Source organism: Daphnia magna, linkage group LG5 (assembly GCF_020631705.1).
Source record: "Daphnia magna isolate NIES linkage group LG5, ASM2063170v1.1, whole genome shotgun sequence".
Taxonomy (NCBI): Eukaryota; Metazoa; Arthropoda; class Branchiopoda; order Diplostraca; family Daphniidae; genus Daphnia; species Daphnia magna.
The window spans coordinates 86,110-105,339 of NC_059186.1; the positions used below are offsets into that span (position 1 = coordinate 86,110).

At 39.5% G+C, this 19,230-nt stretch overlaps 5 protein-coding genes across 16 annotated transcripts; 3 read left to right on the forward strand and 2 right to left on the reverse strand.

Annotated features, from left to right (window-relative positions):
* The first annotated feature begins 113 nt into the window (after positions 1-113).
* LOC116922440 (SWI/SNF-related matrix-associated actin-dependent regulator of chromatin subfamily E member 1) lies at positions 114-3,187 on the forward strand. Of its 4 annotated transcripts, none has more exons than XM_045173572.1 (9): positions 114-339; positions 535-585; positions 679-713; positions 786-875; positions 939-1,196; positions 1,256-1,353; positions 1,422-1,590; positions 1,654-1,911; positions 1,978-3,187. In XM_045173572.1, the coding sequence occupies exons 1-9, from the start codon at positions 267-269 to the stop codon at positions 3,049-3,051; spliced, it is 2,106 nt and encodes a 701-aa protein (XP_045029507.1). In that variant the 5' UTR covers positions 114-266; the 3' UTR covers positions 3,052-3,187. The 4 variants fall into 4 exon arrangements, with proteins under 4 accessions (XP_045029507.1, XP_045029508.1, XP_045029509.1 ...); XM_045173573.1 differs by having other exon boundaries at positions 114-324; XM_045173574.1 differs by lacking the exon at positions 535-585.
* Positions 3,182-5,079, reverse strand: LOC116922454 (beta-1,3-galactosyltransferase brn). 2 transcript variants are annotated; one of them, XM_032928821.2, is made up of 4 exons: positions 4,878-5,079; positions 4,710-4,800; positions 3,820-4,647; positions 3,182-3,759 (listed from the first exon to the last, which is right to left on the reverse strand). In XM_032928821.2, exons 2-4 carry the CDS (start codon positions 4,723-4,725, stop codon positions 3,395-3,397), a joined length of 1,209 nt encoding a protein of 402 aa, XP_032784712.2. In that variant the 5' UTR covers positions 4,726-4,800; positions 4,878-5,079; the 3' UTR covers positions 3,182-3,394. The 2 variants fall into 2 exon arrangements, with proteins under 2 accessions (XP_032784712.2, XP_032784713.2); XM_032928822.2 differs by having other exon boundaries at positions 4,873-5,079.
* A 1,324-nt stretch (positions 5,080-6,403) lies between these two features.
* On the forward strand, positions 6,404-8,857 carry LOC116922455 (retinoic acid receptor RXR). 4 transcript variants are annotated; one of them, XM_032928823.2, is made up of 9 exons: positions 6,404-6,522; positions 6,611-6,702; positions 6,770-6,890; positions 6,951-7,138; positions 7,211-7,423; positions 7,493-7,705; positions 7,787-7,877; positions 8,022-8,155; positions 8,214-8,857. In XM_032928823.2, the coding sequence occupies exons 3-9, from the start codon at positions 6,778-6,780 to the stop codon at positions 8,462-8,464; spliced, it is 1,203 nt and encodes a 400-aa protein (XP_032784714.1). In that variant the 5' UTR covers positions 6,404-6,522; positions 6,611-6,702; positions 6,770-6,777; the 3' UTR covers positions 8,465-8,857. The 4 variants fall into 4 exon arrangements, with proteins under 4 accessions (XP_032784714.1, XP_032784716.1, XP_045029528.1 ...); XM_032928825.2 differs by having other exon boundaries at positions 6,969-7,138; XM_032928824.2 differs by having other exon boundaries at positions 6,450-6,499.
* Positions 8,813-10,113, reverse strand: LOC116922458 (box C/D snoRNA protein 1). Its single transcript, XM_032928828.2, has 5 exons — positions 9,796-10,113; positions 9,646-9,740; positions 9,409-9,584; positions 9,194-9,334; positions 8,813-9,129 (listed from the first exon to the last, which is right to left on the reverse strand). The coding sequence occupies exons 1-5, from the start codon at positions 10,025-10,027 to the stop codon at positions 8,871-8,873; spliced, it is 903 nt and encodes a 300-aa protein (XP_032784719.2). The 5' UTR covers positions 10,028-10,113; the 3' UTR covers positions 8,813-8,870.
* Positions 10,114-10,134: 21 nt separating this feature from the next.
* Positions 10,135-15,836, forward strand: LOC116922451 (nitrilase and fragile histidine triad fusion protein NitFhit). 5 transcript variants are annotated; one of them, XM_045173578.1, is made up of 11 exons: positions 10,135-10,375; positions 10,445-10,554; positions 10,613-10,768; positions 10,834-11,037; positions 11,098-11,310; positions 11,383-11,677; positions 11,761-11,936; positions 12,052-12,256; positions 12,322-13,328; positions 13,386-13,656; positions 13,741-13,841. In XM_045173578.1, the coding sequence occupies exons 1-8, from the start codon at positions 10,213-10,215 to the stop codon at positions 12,220-12,222; spliced, it is 1,488 nt and encodes a 495-aa protein (XP_045029513.1). In that variant the 5' UTR covers positions 10,135-10,212; the 3' UTR covers positions 12,223-12,256; positions 12,322-13,328; positions 13,386-13,656; positions 13,741-13,841. The 5 variants fall into 5 exon arrangements, with proteins under 5 accessions (XP_045029513.1, XP_032784706.2, XP_032784707.2 ...); XM_032928816.2 differs by having other exon boundaries at positions 10,162-10,247; positions 10,308-10,375; positions 12,322-13,656; XM_032928815.2 differs by having other exon boundaries at positions 12,322-13,656.
* Positions 15,837-19,230: the final 3,394 nt, after the last annotated feature.

A 19,230-nucleotide genomic window follows, 5' to 3' on the forward strand; every position in this document is an offset into this window, starting at 1 on the left:
GCAAACAAATCAGGGCTTTTGGTATGAAAATTTGCCGATAATATTTAGTTTTTGGAGTTTCCGGGTGAAACATTCCGACTGTGATGAGAAGAGGCTTCCTAACTGTGTAGTCATTTTGACAAAGGGAGTCTTAAAAGACGCTTCGGTTTGTTGTTTTCAATTGCAGTTCTGCGTGTCATTTTGTTTCCTTTTCCATTGGGAAATTGCACCAGCATAGGATTTTATTTACCGTTTAAACAAGGATTTCTTTCGGAAGCAGGATTGAAATGGCGTTGCCTCAGAATTATCGCCAAAACGCCATGGCATCACCAGCTCCTATTCCAAGTACCGGTTCATCTCGTATGTTGTGGCAATGTTCAGTTTCACGTAGTTTTGCGTTCCTGCACAATTTTCAGTTTCTTTGCTAGTCGTTTTCTCCTAGTCATGTTTTGGCACTTGCTATCCTTTTTGTTTGATTTAGAAACTGGCTTTGCACTGTTATGTAGAGCGTTATTCTTTTCTTAGTTTTCATTTTCATTTTCTCTAATGCTTCAGATGCCATGAATCACAACCATGGAATGCCTGTATCATTTAACATTCTCAAAGGTATCCTTTTGTGTTGATGCAGACAGAATGATTATTTTCTCATTTTCATCTTGTGTGAATGTCTGTCACTAAACTTTGTTCTATTTGATGCAGAACGTTTAAGGGCATCTGGCTCGCAAGGAATGTCTGTAAGTGATTAAGCAAATATGATTTATGAAAAATTCACATATTATTATCAAAAATTTTTCTAACATATTTAGAAAGATGCAAGCAACCAGAATCCCTTTGTTATGAATCCTCATGGACATCCCCAATTCAACCCACAGAAACTTGGAACCAAGTTCGCAGTGGTAGAAGAATCTTTTTCTTTTTTTAGTGATACATTAAAAAAAAAACAATTTATTTTTGAAAAGGCTGGAAACAATAGCTTGAAGCCACCAAAAGCTCCTGAGAAACCATTAATGCCCTATATGAGGTACTCTCGAAAAGTTTGGGATGAAGTGAAGGGAGCAAATCAAGAATTGAAACTGTGGGAGATTGGAAAAATCATCGGTCAAATGTGGCGCGATCTTCCCGATGGCGATAAACAGGAGTTTGTGGAAGAGTACGAAACGGAGAAGATTGAATACGAGCGCACACTAAAAGCCTACCACAACTCCCCAGCTTATCAGGTAAATGATTTGAATTAAATTTAATATTTCACTTGCTTATCAGCCGTTTTTACCGGCAGGCATACATCACTGCCAAGAACAAGGCTCAGCAGGGTGCCGATGAGAAAGAATCGGCTAGCGAACGAGGCATGTCAGCTAAGGCAGGCTTCAATGACAGGTTTTAATCGTATTGTCTCAAGTATAATGTTCATTAAATTACCACAGTATTTGTTCATGTTCTGATAGACGTATTGAAATCCAGCCGGCAGAGGATGAAGAGGATATTGACGACGGCATGTCCGTTAAGCATGTGTCTCATGCTCGTTATGTTCGTAATCATAGATTAGTTCACGAAATCTTCTCGGATGTCGTGGTGCCAGATGTTCGTTCAGTCGTCACGACAGCTCGCATGCAGGTAAAACACATTTTGCATGTTCAGACTTTTTCTTTGCTAATTCGTTACCGTTGAATTTTGCAGGTATTGAAAAGACAGGTGCATTCGTTGACGATGCATCAAAAAAAGCTAGAGACGGAATTGCAGCAAATCGAAGAGAAATTTGATTCGAAGAAACGCAAATTTGTGGAATCGAGTTCCGCCTTTCAAGACGATCTGATTCGCACCTGTCGCAAACCGATTGACGAAGAGACCTTCCAACAAATGGTTGAGCAACAAACAGAAATCATCAAGAAGGAACGTGAAAGGGAGAAAGAGCGTCAGAATGAACTTATGCGTGAAGTATGTTTGTCAGTCGTGTTAACTGAATTAGTAGAAACTTTATTGTGACATCTTTTCATTGTCCAGCGTGAAGCTGCTGCTGCCGTGGCTGCGTTGCAAGCTGAAAAGGAGGCAGCCATCGCTGCAGCTGCTGCAGCTGCAATTGCAGCCTCTGCTCCTGCACAAGCCATGGAAACGGAAGACGTCGCCACGCCTGAAGTTAAAGAAGAATGCGCAACGGCAGCTCCTCCATCATCTAAGACTTTTACTGAGTCATCTGAAGCCAAGACGGTAGAAGCTGCTGCCTCTCTACCAGTGGTCGAAGAAACACCGTCTGCGCCAGTTCCCATGGAAACAGAAGAAATGACTCCCACGACTGAGACTGTTAAAGTCGATGAAATTCCAAGACAAGAACCTTCACATGCTGCTTTTGTTCCACCGCAAGCCTCTATTGTTGAAACTCCAGCTGTTCCAGTTGTCGAAACTGCTTCCGTGGTTGAGCCTGTCCCAATGGCAGAAACGGCGTCGAATGAGGAAAAACCGGCGGTAGTAGAAGGTACGCCACACATGGAAATGGCTCCAGTAGCTGTAGGTGTTGCCGAATCCGATTCAGTTGCTGATGCCGCTTTGCCACTGAGATCAAATGTCATTATTCATCCTTCGGTCGAACCGCCATCATGTCCTCCAGTACTTCAAGGTGCTCAACCTGAAACTTCGTTGGTCTCTTCAGTAATTAAAGCTGCTCCTGAACCGACTGCGGCTGTAACAGCTCCTGAATCTGCCTCACATTCTTATCAAACCCATCAACCGCCGATTCAACAGCCTGTTGAAGATGTCCCTGTTTCTTCTGTACAACCTATTGCTCCTGCAATTCCTGCAGAAACGCCAACGCCTCCGACTGAAGTGGCGACCAACGAATCGATCACAGCCAATCAACCTGTTAGTGCCCCTAGCGAACCAGTGCTAAAAGAGCAGCCCGTCGAACCTGTGACAGACAAGGTGACTACCGAGGTGCATCAAGCCAATATTTCAGAACCTACCCCTATTTCGAACGAAATGGCTGCAACAGCAAACATCGCACAAGAGGAACAGACAGGACAGCAACCATCTGATGTTACTCAGACTACCGAGTCTCACGCACAGCCGACCACCGAGGCATGATTTCAATATAAGCCACAGTTTGTATACGCTTAATTTACCTTAAAATGTTTCCTTTACGCGATCATAACACGTGTAGGAATTCTTTGTCATGTGAAGTCGAGATAACAGGAAAAGGATTGCTATCCGAAAATAAGAATATCTTCCTTTATTTTTTTTTTCATATTGTACATATAATCACTGATGATACGATGATGTATGGAATTGACGGAAACACAATTGAAAGTGAGTTCATTACATGAAAAGGCACGTATTTCTACAACACGTCCCACAAGGAATATCCACAAAGGGGACGTAAAGCACAATTTATCATAGAAAACCTGATGGCAAGAAAATAATCCGCATCTTAGGCATGACCAGCTGATTTCTGTTCATTCCAAACACTTCTAAGTTCATCGGGATCGCCGTAGCCATGAGAGGCGATGACATCTCTATATCCGAGCTTCGAGTAGTTTTTCTTCCAAAAGTAGAATTCCGAACAGTGGACGGGTTCGATGTTGATTTTGAGAGCAACAAGTGCTAGGAAAATATCGTCGAATTGGAAATATTTCGTGTAAAAACTACCGTAATGCAAATCGAGTAAAGCCGAGCGCGACACAACGTAGGCACCAGCGGTTACGTATGGCGGCCACAAATGATATGGATACTCTTTTAAAGAGACGTACCACTTGCTTGAATGATGTCGTTGTGGTGGAGAATGGAAAACGTATCCTAAGACCACCATAAAATATTAGTATAAGTGTTATTGAATGAAAAAGATTTAGATATAACCGGCATAAAGTTTCGATTCTTCGTTGCGATTTCCGAATACATTTTGCTCTTCTTCTAAACCTTCGGCCACTAGTGCAGGTTCCTCCTTGAGAGACCTGTCTCTATGCTCGAAATCTTTGACGGCCAAAGGTTGCGATTCCTTCTCCGGATAATCGGATGGATTGCGGATGAAACGTAACAAGTTTTTTGTTGATATATACATGTCATCGTCTGAAAAAACGACATAACTCGCCGATGGGCAGTATTCGACAGCCCATTTGAATCCAGACATCGTCTTCAGCGTGTTATTACGGTAATCGTCGTGGAAGTCGGCTTGCACAATATCCTCGTGCAATCTGTCTTCTTCATCCACTTTCCTTTGAATTTCAGGATCGAAACCCGTGCCCAGTAAAAATATACGTCGAACTTCAACATGTGAGAGGTGCAATTGATTGCCCCATGTTTGTCTTATGGCTTGGCGCTGTTCAAAATTATGTAAAGCCGATTTGACCACAAATAGAAGTTTTAGATTTGCATTACTGGAGCACTTGTCATGGCATAATTTCAGGTAACTGTAGTTGAACACATTAATTGGCTTGATGGGTGGTTCGTTTCCCACTATCAGCTCCTTGACTAGAGGTTGAAGATTACCTTGCAAAGGGTATGAGAACTCTGTATAGTAATCCTTCTCTAGGAAATGGGTGAATGCACCCATGTGGTATAGGACAACTGTAACGCAGATTATCACCAGCGATACTATTGTTAGAGCAACACATTTGGCTGGTAGTGCACTGAATTTCCGCCTGAGCCTCCATGTTGTTCTCATAAGCCTCATGGATAGATGTGATTCTGGCAAATGAAAATGAAAATATGGAATGTAAACACAAAAGAATTTACCACTTTAATATTACTTTTGCCAACAGTCATCTACTTTACGAAAATAACACACGAATCACACATGGAACTGCCACAGACGTATTTCAATGCAGCTAAACGTCGTTTCTATAGAAAAGAAAAAAAAGGAAATATATTATACTCTTAAACTTTCCTTGTTGGCCCTAATCCTCCCCCTACCTTACCATGACTGTTTTCCTATAACTCAACCGAGGCGATTACTTGGAATGCCTGGAACAGGAAATTGGAAGTTGGAACCTACCCACGCTAATGAACGGAAACCGAAAACCTCGTTAAAATTAAGACGTTTGTTCATTTGCCTAACCAAAAATAATATTGGTTGTCTGCTTCAACGGTTATGTATATGTATACATTTGACAAATAAAATCATTTGTTTAACCTGCATTTCACTAGCGCCATCACTGTGCCATCCCAAAAGGTAAATACTTTGATTAAAAATTGATTTAATTTTTTGAATTTTAAGCTACCTTCTTATTTAAGCTACCTTCTTATTTGAATTTTTTCAGTTGAGCGCCTTTTTTATAAGTTAGATGCTCTGTAGTATTTATAAATTGTATTTCACTTTCTCAAAAATTGTACTTTATTGAGCTGTCGATAGGTGTCACAGCATTTTAAAATGGATGGTTAGTTTTGTTCAGCAAGACAGCAACCATCGTAACCGTAAGACCTACTTTGTGAATCTATTTAGGCCAGTAATTACATTGTATAGTTCCAAATGAAAAGGTAGTGACATAAAATATGTGGGTGAACGATGTAATCGGGAGAAAAATACTATTGCACCCGTCCGATTATTCCTACCAGAACAGTACAACCATTTGGGTACATCAACCGTTTACTAATTGGGCACCATTTCCAGACTACTCAGTTGGAACGAATGAATATCGTATCCAACAATTAACGCCTTCCCTCATTTTTCTTTAAAAATTAAAAGTCCTAACATTTAGTCGAAATGCTATTGGAAAGAAGAAGACAATGTTTTAAAGATTTAGAATAATTAATTTGTTGAAGAATATGGGTTGTCAATGCCCATCTTTGTGATCTTGCTACGCATTAGCCAATTACGAAAAACTATTTTGGGTGATAAATCTGTGAAAAGAGTTGAAAATAGAGCGAACGCAGCAAGGGCTGAATAACAATCACTGCGTCTATAAAAAAAAAGCCTGAGAACTTCCTGTGGCTCAACATCTGGTACGGAATTGTTGTGAAGGTTGTTCAACCTTTCTCGTCGCTTGGCTGACGCTTTTTACCAAAGAAAACGAAAAGCGTCGTAATCTCACCCTGTTTGCATGGTACAGTTTTTCATATTGTATAAGCGGGAGTGGAAAACGACGGTGAAAGAACATAAATAGTGTAGCCAGCCTATGCCAGCGTGACTTGAAGCCGCCGCGGCCTTGAAAACTTTCAAGGCCTTCCTTGCGTGATTCAGTCATGCGTCGCGTTGTTTTTCTAGTAAAGCTGCAATGTTCAGAATACATGTATCAAGCTTATTAAAGCTTATGATTAAGTTACTTTAGTATTACATTTTTAAAAAAGTATACTAGAATTCAGAAAATTTCGCCGCTCAGCTGCATTTATAAATATTATATATTTTTCACCTTTTGACGCGACGCAACTTTCACTCTCGTCGTACTAGCAGATGGCGCAGCCTCGAGCGCTAGACATTATTAGTAAACCAAAACTTTTTTGTTAGGAGCTCTTCGTCGGCCGCCAATGGCGCTGGTTGTCTACAGCCAGATACAGTCGGACCGCCATGGAGGCAAGTTCCCAATACGTGTGACCACCCGATGTTCGTCAATTTAACCTCATTTCGTAAACAGACGTTTAGATTTCACTCTACACCACAATTTCGATATCTTTATACATCTCTTTTTGGAATTTCATTTTAACTTGGTAACAGATTGCAGAATTTTAAGTATCTTTGATCGATCAAAGGAAATCGAGGTCGTAGTAGTGAAAGTGTTTCTTCCCCTTAAGGTGACAACCTAATAGGTGAGAGTGCGCGAGCCACTATATAATTGTTTAGGAATCGATTGAAATGTGTTTTTTTCTCTGATAGATTGAACCATGTCGAGCCTAGGACCTCAGTCGCCGATCGACATGAAACCTGACACGGCCACATTGATGGCTGGCTTCAGCCCTGGGAGTGTGGGAGGAGGAAACAGCCCCACCAGTCCAAGGTTCTACTTACATTCACTCATGATATTGAATCACCAACAAAGATCATCTGATGATGATAGGTCTGGATTGGGTTTCAGTTTGCCTCAGCCGTCCTTCACCATAGGCCACTCGGGTTACTTAAACAATTCCAATGGCTCCAAGTCTGGACATTATCCACCTAACCACCCACTCAGCAACTCCAAGCACCTGTGCAGCATATGTGGTGACAGAGCAAGTGGTAAACATTATGGGGTGTACAGCTGCGAAGGTACTCCTAATTAATAATAAGTTTCTTTGTTATCATTTTGGAATTGTTAATTATTTTTTTATTTTCTAACAGGATGTAAAGGGTTTTTTAAGAGGACAGTCAGGAAAGATTTGACGTATGCTTGCCGTGAAGATCGTCAGTGCTTGATTGACAAACGCCAGAGAAATCGGTGCCAATATTGTCGTTACCAGAAATGCCTGCAGATGGGCATGAAGCGAGAAGCCGTCCAGGAAGAAAGACAACGCAACAAAGAAAAAGGAGAAATGGATATGGATGCTACAAGTGGTGTGTTTAAGTGATACTGAGGTGCAGAAGTATGTAGCAGATGTGATAAACGAGATTTTGGTTTTTTAGGCGGACAAGGTGACATGCCCATCGATCGAGTTCTGGAAGCGGAGAAACGTGTCGAGTGCAAGGACGAGCCCCAGGTGAATTCCGCCACTGCCGCTTTAGGCAATATATGTGCCGCCACAGATAAACAACTTTTCCAGTTGGTTGAATGGGCCAAGCACATCCCCCATTTTACGGAATTGCCCCTCGATGACCAAGTCGTTCTTCTTCGAGCCGGTAATATTATTTCTAATACGCAAAAGCAGTTTATCAAAAATAAATGAATTAACTTAATTTTTTGATGGTCTAAAATAACAGGTTGGAATGAACTCTTGATTGCCGCGTTCTCTCATCGCTCTGTTGGAGTCAAGGATGGTATCGTCCTCGCTACTGGCCTCGTTATCCACCGGTTAGTTTACTTTGTGTTATTGTTTGGCCGGGCCCCTCCCTGGTTTAGGGATTAACGTAAACCAATAGTGTTATATTGTTTTAAAGCTTAACTTAGACTTCTATTTCAAAGAAGGAAGTTCATGAAATTCAATTCATCGTTTAGGAACTCGGCTCACCAGGCTGGCGTAGGATCGATCTTTGACCGCGTTCTAACAGAGCTCGTTTCCAAGATGAGAGAAATGAAGCTTGATCTGGCAGAACTCGGTTGTTTGAGAGCCATCATCTTGTTCAATCCAGGTACAAATCAGTCACGTCCCTTCTTAGAGCGAAAAAAATAAAAATCAATATTTACCAGATCCCAAAGGACTAAAGTCTGTGTCGCAAGTGGAAGCTCTACGTGAAAAAGTGTACGCCACGTTGGAAGAATACACCCGAACCAATTATGCCGATGAGCCAGGCCGTTTCGCGAAACTACTTCTACGTCTTCCTGCTCTTCGTTCTATCGGCCTCAAATGTCTCGAGCACCTGTTCTTTTTCAAACTAATTGGAGACACACCTATTGAATCCTTTCTTCTCGAAATGCTGGAAGCGCCAGCAGAAACTTAGAACTGGTCTTGTCACGTTCGAACCACTTCAGTTGTGTATCTGTGCATTGTATAGTGTTTTCTGTTTGGCAACTTGGTGAGAGAAACGAAGTTTGATTGCCCGTTTCTTGCTTATTATCGTATTTTAAAAACGTAAGGATTAGCTTTTAGCTTTACGGGACAATCTCCTCTATTTCACAATTTTACTTGGATTTAACAATCACATTTTCATCCCTGCGTTATTCACTGTTGTTCAGCTTGTAGTGTCGAAACAGTTATTTACGAAAGTTAAACGGGATGAAGGTGGTGGTTTTTCTTGTTGGTCTCTTTCTGTTCTCTATCGAGTATGAACCATTGGCAAACTTCGATCTTTAGTGTCCCATCTTGTACTCGAATAAACAAACACGAAACGGAATAAGTATTCCTCATTACGAATCACTCTGTTCTTCCCCATCTGAGACGTCAAAAAATGTTAATTTTTGCTTTTTGCCAGATGATTCATCATTGTCGCCGTGGGGAGAGGGCTCCTTTTTGCATTTTATCCTTGGCTCTCGGACTCTGAGTGGAGTACCGATCAAGGGGTATCGATCTTGTGGGTCTAATACAACGTGGAAGATGGGATGTTCAACAATAACAGTTCCCTTGAGATTGTCTGACAAAGTTTTGTCCAGACTAATTTGGTGAAACCTGGAAATTAAGCAGAAAATAGTCGCTTAAGTTATAAATCGATGCTAGAACCAAAAACCAGTACCTTCCATTTTGACCTGGTGAATGCTCTGCTGCAAGGAATATATGCACATTCTTAAATTCAGCTTCACTTAATGACAGATACTTAGGATTGGCTTCTATAGTTTTTTTGAAAACATTATGCAGATTCTCATTTTCTGAAACTCTATATTTAATGAGAATTAAAACTTCATGCTCTTTTTGTGAGTACAGATTATATGATGAAATGTTTATAGTTACCGATTTTCAACAGTATTTACATCAATCCAGGTAAACTTCCACTCCACTTTCCAATCAATTTTCTTTGATTTCCAGTCAAGGTAGGTAGTGTTGAACTTGTGGCGGGTGAAATTTGGGGGTAGAAATCTAAGAGTGATACCACGCTGGGCTGCAGCACACCTTAAACGATGGAGATGCTGTTGTTAAAAGTTTTTGTTATCTCAAATTAATGACGTTGATTGGTAGCTTTAAAAATACCGTTGGCAGCTCCTTATTCATTCTAGTATTTCTTTTGATGACATCTCTGTTGTAGGCTTCAACAGATCGGCCTGCTTCTTCCAATAGACGATAATCTACAGTAACAAAATAAGTCAGTTAGGCATAACGCGGGTAATTTCTTTCTCTTACCGCTCAGCAGATCTAGTTCTGTAAATTGTGACACGGGTTTGAATCGAGTTTTGTCTCGAATTCCATTGCAATCAAATTCTTTTTTATGGAGATTAACACATTGCAAGCAACATGATCGGAATTCACAGCGAGGACAGGTGTATCTTGCTTCATGCGCACCACATTTTTGACACGTTCCCAAGCGACTTTTTAATGCATCTTCGGTCAGTTCCCGTTTAATTACTACTTCCATTTTGAACGTCAAGAGAAATGTGGAAGTACTGGAATAACTCAAAACACGTGGTGGCGACCATATATTTTTTCTATTCTTTCTGAAAGACTTCAAAAATTTCCAGCAGATGGCCTATCTAAAGGTAAACATCTTGTCGTCACGGTTGCATTTGCTGAGAAAGAAACAAATTTATTCTCAATTTATCCATGCATTTATTTTGTAGATGCATATTTCCTAAACAGTTGAGTCTTGTTACAAATCAGACTAGTGCCCTTTTAATATTTTCTGCTCGTAACAACAGTGCAACCAGCGCTTTGTCAGTTTCGTTTCAAAGAACGTATTCAACCACTGTCAAAATGATCGATTCAAGTAATGAAAATCTGCTAAACTATAATTTCTTTATGACTCGTATGTGTCTAAAAATTTCATTTCATGTAGTGAAACAATCTTTAGTTGCAATTGCACAAATGACAGCAACATCAGATAAGGCAGAAAATTTTGCCATTACCAAGAAACAAATCCAAGAAGCCAGTACCCTTGGTGCAAAAGTACTCAATAAATAATAAATCAAACCAGACATATTCATTGATCAAACATTTTCACTAGGTAATTTTCCTACCAGAGGCATGTGACTATATAGCTGAATCACATGCCCAGTCATTGGAGTTGGCCGAGAATATAGACGGACCATTAATCAAGAGCTACTGCGAACTTGCAGTGCAAAATCACATCTGGATTTCTATAGGTGGATTCCACAATAGAGTAAAAAAAACATTTTTGTTACTTTGTACTAGTAAAATACCACAATTGCAAATTGTTTGGCTTAGTGCAGTTTAGGTGGTAAAATGTACAACACCCATTTAGTAATTGATTCAGATGGGAAAATAGCTGGACGTTACGACAAGACACATCTTTTCGACGTCGAAATTCCGGAGAAGAAAATCAAATTGAAAGAGTCTGACTATATTGAGAAAGGAGGATCTGTTGCCTTACTTGTTGAGTCGCCCGTCGGCAAGATCGGTTTGGGAATTGTAAGTATTTCTTTGGCGCCTTTTTCCATCGACAGACTCAGTCACAACCAAATTCTTTAGTGTTACGATGTTAGATTTCCTGAATTCAGTCTGTCACTAGCCCACATGGGAGCCGACATCATTACTTATCCATCAGCTTTTACGGTGGCTACCGGCCTGGCCCACTGGGAAACCCTGTTGAGGGCTCGAGCCATTGAGACACAATGCTATGTCGTCGCCGCTGCCCAGACAGGTATTCACAATAGCAAGCGCTCATCCTACGGACATGCCATGGTACGTATATCTACCGAACTTTTTCCTTTTACCCATACCTACAATTCAGGTCTAAATTTATTGTTTTGTCAGGTTATTGATCCTTGGGGAACAGTGATAGCTCAATGCCGAGAAGGGACAAGCTTGGCTTTGGCTATGATAGATTTAGAATACCTGAATAAAGTGCGACGCGAAATGCCCGTTTTTACCCACCGTCGGCATGAAATCTACCATCAACCTACCTGCGTGTCCCCGTCTTTACCTCTCTCTTTACCTGAGGAGGATGCGGTATTCGTATTTGGACAGGTTACTGTTAGAGGTTGGGCAGTTTTCTACCAAAGTCGACACTCTGTGGCTTTTGTCAACCGGAAGTGTGTCGTTCCCGGACGTAAGATATTGTATCTTTTCCTCTCTTTATTGTATTGAATTCAATTAAATTTATTCATTTTTGATTCATTTTTTTGCATCCAGACGTGCTGGTTATCCCTTTAAAGCCATCCAAAAGAATACCAGACATGAAGGCAGATGAATTGGCCGATTTGTTCTTGACGTCACAGAGAGTTCAGCGCGGCATGGAGCTTTTCCACGGCGTGTCTTCCTCCAATGTTGACATTCAAGACGGTCCTGATGCTGGGCAAAGTATTCAGGTTAGGGCGTAACATTTTTTTATTTTTATTTGTTTATTAAAATTTTTTTTGCTGGCTCATTGTTCCAAACTAAAATTTTCTTTTGCGTTAAATTTTTTTTCTGGTGACCATACAGCACGTGCATGTACACATATTGCCCCGACGCCCAAACGATTTCAAGGAAAACGACCAGGTTTATGTCGAGCTGAAAAATCACGACAAAGGTCCCAAAATTGATTGGCGTGAAGAGGATGACATGAGGAAAGAAGCTGCTGAACTTCGTAATTTTTTCAAGGCCTTAATGTAATTCTGCGTTGGAAGTGGTGGAGAGTGGAAATTTGGTGAGGAAACATTCAAGTACAATTTATCTTTACATTAATCTATTACTTAACTGAAATATCTTTAGGAAAGAGAGAGAGTAGAGGCCCATCGTTTGTCACACATGCAAAAATATTTAGTAAGTCTTCATCGTAACCACTCGTCTAGTTTCTATGGTCGTACTTAATATCTAATGCAGTTTAATTGAAGGGGTAACATTCTTGCAATATACTGTAGATTAAATATAGGTGGGAGGAGAAAGTTTGTTTTACTATTTCGAGTATAAATTTTTTTCGAAACAACGATTGATGTTGAACTTTTGCAGTTTATTTCCCAGTACAACCAATTAATTGGTGTATGAAGAACAATACCGCAACTCAGCAGGGTAAAAAGGTTCCCTTTTTCAAAATTATTTCTAAAGTAAACTTGGTGTTTATTTGAATTAAAAAAAAAAAAAAAAAAAAAATCGAATTTGACCACTTCAGATGTCTTGAACTGGAAAGCAATTGTTCCAGAGAACCTGTTATTTGGCGGCACGACGCCCTAGCTCTAGGATGCTAAAGCTTACTCACGTAATCTATCTTCCTTTAGACACGTTATTACGCAGATCCAAGGCGAATTAGTATTTAACCCGAAGCCTTTGATACACATTTTGATTTCGAAAGTTGTGTACATGATTATGCTATTGCCACATCAGCCTGAAGCAAGCATCCATAGAATTGTGCACGGATTTCACGTTTAAAGTTCAAAAAGAAGATTTAGTTTTTTTCCCCCAATTTTTCTGGCTTTCTGTCGAGTTTTCCTGCAGGAAATTTACTTTCATCGTTTCTGTTTTATGCTGTGAAACGGGACCCGCTAGCAGTACAGAGTGCTACCATTATTGCATAATATCACATCATGAAAAAGAACCGAGTTCGCTAAATTGCCAGATTCGATCTGCCCAACAACCTCGTTTGTCACGTTTCATCACTTTCCATCTTTAGACTGCAACTTCGTTCAATTTTGGATGTTGCGTAATTTGCTATTAGCATATAATAATGAAAAAGTCTGAATGACTAAACCAATCTTTAGTACATCAATAGGAACCACCACCACGTATCAAATTTTACTTTTTTTAATTGCTTTCTATCTGAGGCTCTATTTTACCTCTAGGGTTTGCCCAAGTTTTAACAAGTAGCCAAACGTCGAAAACGAGTTGGTTAAACGTCGATACACAGATGTCGTAGTGACCGAGTACCACATGTTCAAGTGTCTGAAATGATGAAGTTCTCTTGGCAACAAATCCAATGCCTTTTCCTAGAAATAAATTGCTCTGGGAGTTGAAAAAGAGATTTGTGAATGCAAATAGACAATTGTGGAATAGGGTCACTTATAAAAACTTAGAAAATGGCTGATCAATGTTAAATATATTTCATCTTCAATGGTAAGTTAACCCTGTAAATTTACCGTAGACACTGTAGATGATGCCCAAACATTCGTTTCTTTTTGAAAAATAAAAATACTGTAGATGGCTGAGCTTATCACTGTTCCGTGTCTCGAATACCGATGTTGAAAAGTGCTACGTAAAAGAATGCTTATTTTCGGATGGGTACTTGCTTTTTATTATCGGTATTTTGTTCAAATGATGAAAAACGAATTGTTAATGCCTTGTTAGATTAAAATTTAAATGTCATTTCATTTGTCGTACGAAATTCGATTTACTAGAAAAAGTTTTACCCCAGGTGCAATGCGTAAGAGAAACATTCTCTTTGGAGATGCTGAAACATTTCACAGGTAAAAGAAGAAACTTTCTTTTTTTTTTAATAATCACCTCCCCTTTTCTGCACTAGAATCCAGGTATTTAAAAGAATGTACTCTGGAGTAAAAAAACAGTGCTAAGACCGATGCAATTGAACAACAAGGTGTCTCTAAACAAGACAAGGTAACCACATCTTTTAGAAGTAATTAATGTCTCATTAGCCCTCTGTAACCTATCCATTTGTTACACGATATGGTCTACGCGCTTTTCAGGTAATTTCGAGTGCACTGAGTTTCTTCAACTGAAACTAACCCAGTAGGAAGGGAAAATGCGAGCTCCGGTAAACTTTGACATTCTGTCATCCTTCTGAAATTTAAAAATTAAGAAAGCAAATGATTAAAAACATTACACCGATTTTATTATGTTCGCGATCGACAGGCCATTATTCTACTTTTTGCAGTCTTTGCTTTTGCTACTCCACAATACAAAACAAACAACAGTGGTCAGCTTCCCATCACCAAGAAGCAGTGGGCTTCTCTAAACCCGTACGGAACCACGGCAACTACCTACAAAAACAACGAAAACATTCAGAAGCAATGGGAGAGCTTGTACGACCATCTTCCATGGTTGAAGGGTCCTGCTGGTCCTCCGGGCACTCCTGGATATCCTGGATCTAAAGGAGATACTGGAGCCCCAGGAGCTCCTGGCAAACATGGAGCGCCTGGTCCAGCTGGTAAAGATGGCAAACATGGTGCTCCAGGAGAGAAAGGCGAACAGGGCGATGACGGAGAGAAGGGAGAACCTGGTAGCAAAGGCGAGAACGGAGAGCCTGGCAAAAATGTCTATTCTGGCCTACCTGGAGCCCCAGGCAAAGACGGATATCCTGGGCCCCAAGGACCTAAAGGCGAACCAGGATCACCAGGCTATACTGTCCATTCTAAGGTTGTCGGACCCCCAGGCCTACCGGGACAACCTGGCAAAGATGGAGCAGTGGGCCAACCCGGCCCCGTTGGTCCACAAGGCCCTATAGGGCTCCAAGGATATCCCGGCAAGCCTGGACTAGATGGTTTTCCAGGCAAAGCTGGGCAGAAAGGAGAGACTGGACTTCAAGGACCCGCTGGAATTCCAGGGAAAGATGGATCACCCGGTTCACCGAGCTATGTTGCTGGTCCTCCGGGTCCGAAAGGTCCGATTGGCCCACCAGGCTATTCCGTTCCTGGCAAAGATGGAGCCCCTGGTGCTCCTGGTAAGCCTGGCAACGACGGACTTCGTGGTGCTTCAGGTGAAAAAGGTAAAGATAATTCTAGATAATTAGTTAACTCCGATTAAATACCATTGATTTTGTGAAAATTCAAACAATTATGTAAAAAGGTGATTCGGGAGAAGATGGCGAGCCAGGAAAAGATGGTCTCCCAGGTTCTGCAGGACCTCGTGGCTATCCTGGAGGTCCAGGACCTGTTGGACCTGAAGGTAAAGCCGGCAATCCTGGAAATCATGGTAGCCCTGGAGCTATAGGCCCAGTCGGACCTAAAGGCGATCCCGGTGCTCCAGGATATCGGGGCCCTGTTGGACCTCGAGGTCGACCTGGCTTCCCTGGTTATCCTGGTCCTTCCGGTGCCGTACTTGCTTACCCATGGTCGACGTACTCTGGTCCTACTTTCACACTACCGTCAGCATTTTCGGAATACACTGGAATGTGGGATCCTTCTTTCGACACAGCAACTTCATTTTGGCGGAACTATTGGAAGTATGCTTCTCGGGATTAAACGAAATATTTCTTGAAATTTCTTGGATTTTATCACTTCCTTTTCTTATATTATTATAAATAAATACCACATGAGAATACACAGTTTAATCGTCTGAAATGAAAATGCTATAAAGTTTCACCTCTGCCATTAAAATTAAAATTAGCTAAAAATTTTTACTTCTCCCGGGTAAAAAGCACAACGTTAAACGTAGTAGCAGAAGAAGTTAGTCTTGTCATGGTCTTGTTGGCCATGCGGTCATGCGGTCATGCTGGCTGTTAGCTTGTGGCAAACTGTGGGCTCTTAATAAGTTGGAAGTTGCACTGAATTTACCGAGTTTTACATTGATTTGAAGATTCAGCAGCATACATATGGTTGCCTAGGTAATAATAAAAAGTTTTACCTACATGCCAAGATCCAGTATTTTTATGTTTTTGCTACAAGAACAGGTGAATAATGAGGCAAAGTGATTCCGTCTAGTCTAAAGAGAAAACCAATGACTAAATTGAAATCAGCGTTCAATTTCGATTATGCCGTCTGATTTTTGGAGAATTTCAAGAGATGTCATTTTTGGCCGATTTTGACAAAAGTGGGAAGGCGGGATGAAGGCGTTGATGATCAGCGCACGCCTCATAGGACATGTATACGGAGTCTGTTTTGCCGGAAGAGCAAGCGGTTTCCTTTCCACTTTTGTCAAAATCGGCCAAAAATGACATCTCTTGAAATTCTCCAGAAATCATACGGTATAATCGAAATTGAACGCTGATTTCAATTTAGTCATTGGTTTTCTCTTTAGACTAGCCGTTTAAAAAATTAACGAAACTGTTAGCGCACCAACTTCATTTATGGTTTTTAACATGTAAATGAAAAACTATAAGACCAATAGAAAAATAAACCTGATTTCCGTGATTTTCATTCAATTCTGAATCTAAATCATGTATTTTAAGCCAAATTTGAAATTTGGTCAAAAATGAAAAAGTGGGAAGGGTATAGCCTTTCCACTTTTGTCAAAATCGGCCAAAAATGACATCTCTTGAAATTCTCCAGAAATCAGACGGTATAATCGAAATTGAACGCTGATTTCGATTTAGTCATTGGTTTTCTCTTTAGACTAGCCGTTTAAAAAATTTACGAAACTGTTAGCGCACCAACTTCATTTATGGTTTTTAACATGTAAATGAAAAACTATAAGACCAATAGAAAAATAAACCTGATTTCCGTGATTTTCATTCAATTCTGAATCTAAATCATGTATTTTAAGCCAAATTTGAAATTTGGTCAAAAATGAAAAAGTGGGAAGGGTATGATAGCCTTTCCACTTTTGTCAAAATCGGCCAAAAATGACATCTCTTGAAATTCTCCAGAAATCAGACGGTATAATCGAAATTGAACGCTGATTTCGATTTAGTCATTGGTTTTCTCTTTAGACTAGCCGTTTAAAAAATTAACGAAACTGTTAGCGCACCAACTTCATTTATGGTTTTTAACATGTAAATGAAAAACTATAAGACCAATAGAAAAATAAACCTGATTTCCGTGATTTTCATTCAATTCTGAATCTAAATCATGTATTTTAAGCCAAATTTGAAATTTGGTAAAAAATGAAAAAGTGGGAAGGGTATAGCCTTTCCACTTTTCTCAAAATCGGCCAAAAATGACATCTCTTGAAATTCTCCAAAAATTAGACGGTATAATCGAAATTGAACGCTGATTTCGATTTAGTCATTGGTTTTCTCTTTAGACTAGCCGTTTAAAAAATTTACGAAACTGTTAGCGCACCAACTTCATTTATGGTTTTTAACATGTAAATGAAAAACTATAAGACCAATAGAACAATAAACCTGATTTCCGTGATTTTCATTCAATTCTGAATCTAAATCATGTATTTTATGCCAAATTTGAAATTTGGTCAAAAATGAAAAAGTGGGAAGGGTATAGCCTTTCCACTTTTGTCAAAATCGGCCAAAAATGACATCTCTTGAAATTCTCCAGAAATCAGACGGTATAATCGAAATTGAACGCTGATTTCGATTTAGTCATTGGTTTTCTCTTTAGACTAGCCGTTTAAAAAATTAACGAAACTGTTAGCGCACCAACTTCATTTATGGTTTTTAACATGTAAATGAAAAACTATAAGACCAATAGAAAAATAAACCTGATTTCCGTGATTTTCATTCAATTCTGAATCTAAATCATGTATTTTAAGCCAAATTTGAAATTTGGTCAAAAATGAAAAAGTGGGAAGGGTATAGCCTTTCCACTTTTGTCAAAATCGGCCAAAAATGACATCTCTTGAAATTCTCCAGAAATCAGACGGTATAATCGAAATTGAACGCTGATTTCGATTTAGTCATTGGTTTTCTCTTTAGACTAGCCGTTTAAAAAATTAACGAAACTGTTAGCGCACCAACTTCATTTATGGTTTTTAACATGTAAATGAAAAACTATAAGACCAATAGAAAAATAAACCTGATTTCCGTGATTTTCATTCAATTCTGAATCTAAATCATGTATTTTAAGCCAAATTTGAAATTTGGTAAAAAATGAAAAAGTGGGAAGGGTATAGCCTTTCCACTTTTCTCAAAATCGGCCAAAAATGACATCTCTTGAAATTCTCCAAAAATTAGACGGTATAATCGAAATTGAACGCTGATTTCGATTTAGTCATTGGTTTTCTCTTTAGACTAGCCGTTTAAAAAATTTACGAAACTGTTAGCGCACCAACTTCATTTATGGTTTTTAACATGTAAATGAAAAACTATAAGACCAATAGAACAATAAACCTGATTTCCGTGATTTTCATTCAATTCTGAATCTAAATCATGTATTTTATGCCAAATTTGAAATTTGGTCAAAAATGAAAAAGTGGGAAGGGTATAGCCTTTCCACTTTTGTCAAAATCGGCCAAAAATGACATCTCTTGAAATTCTCCAGAAATCAGACGGTATAATCGAAATTGAACGCTGATTTCGATTTAGTCATTGGTTTTCTCTTTAGACTAGCCGTTTAAAAAATTTACGAAACTGTTAGCGCACCAACTTCATTTATGGTTTTTAACATGTAAATGAAAAACTATAAGACCAATAGAAAAATAAACCTGATTTCCGTGATTTTCATTCAATTCTGAATCTTAATCATGTATTTTAAGCCAAATTTGAAATTTGGTCAAAAATGAAAAAGTGGGAAGGGTATAGCCTTTCCACTTTTGTCAAAATCGGCCAAAAATGACATCTCTTGAAATTCTCCAGAAATCAGACGGTATAATCGAAATTGAACGCTGATTTCGATTTAGTCATTGGTTTTCTCTTTAGACTAGCCGTTTAAAAAATTAACGAAACTGTTAGCGCACCAACTTCATTTATGGTTTTTAACATGTAAATGAAAAACTATAAGACCAATAGAAAAATAAACCTGATTTCCGTGATTTTCATTCAATTCTGAATCTAAATCATGTATTTTAAGCCAAATTTGAAATTTGGTCAAAAATGAAAAAGTGGGAAGGGTATAGCCTTTC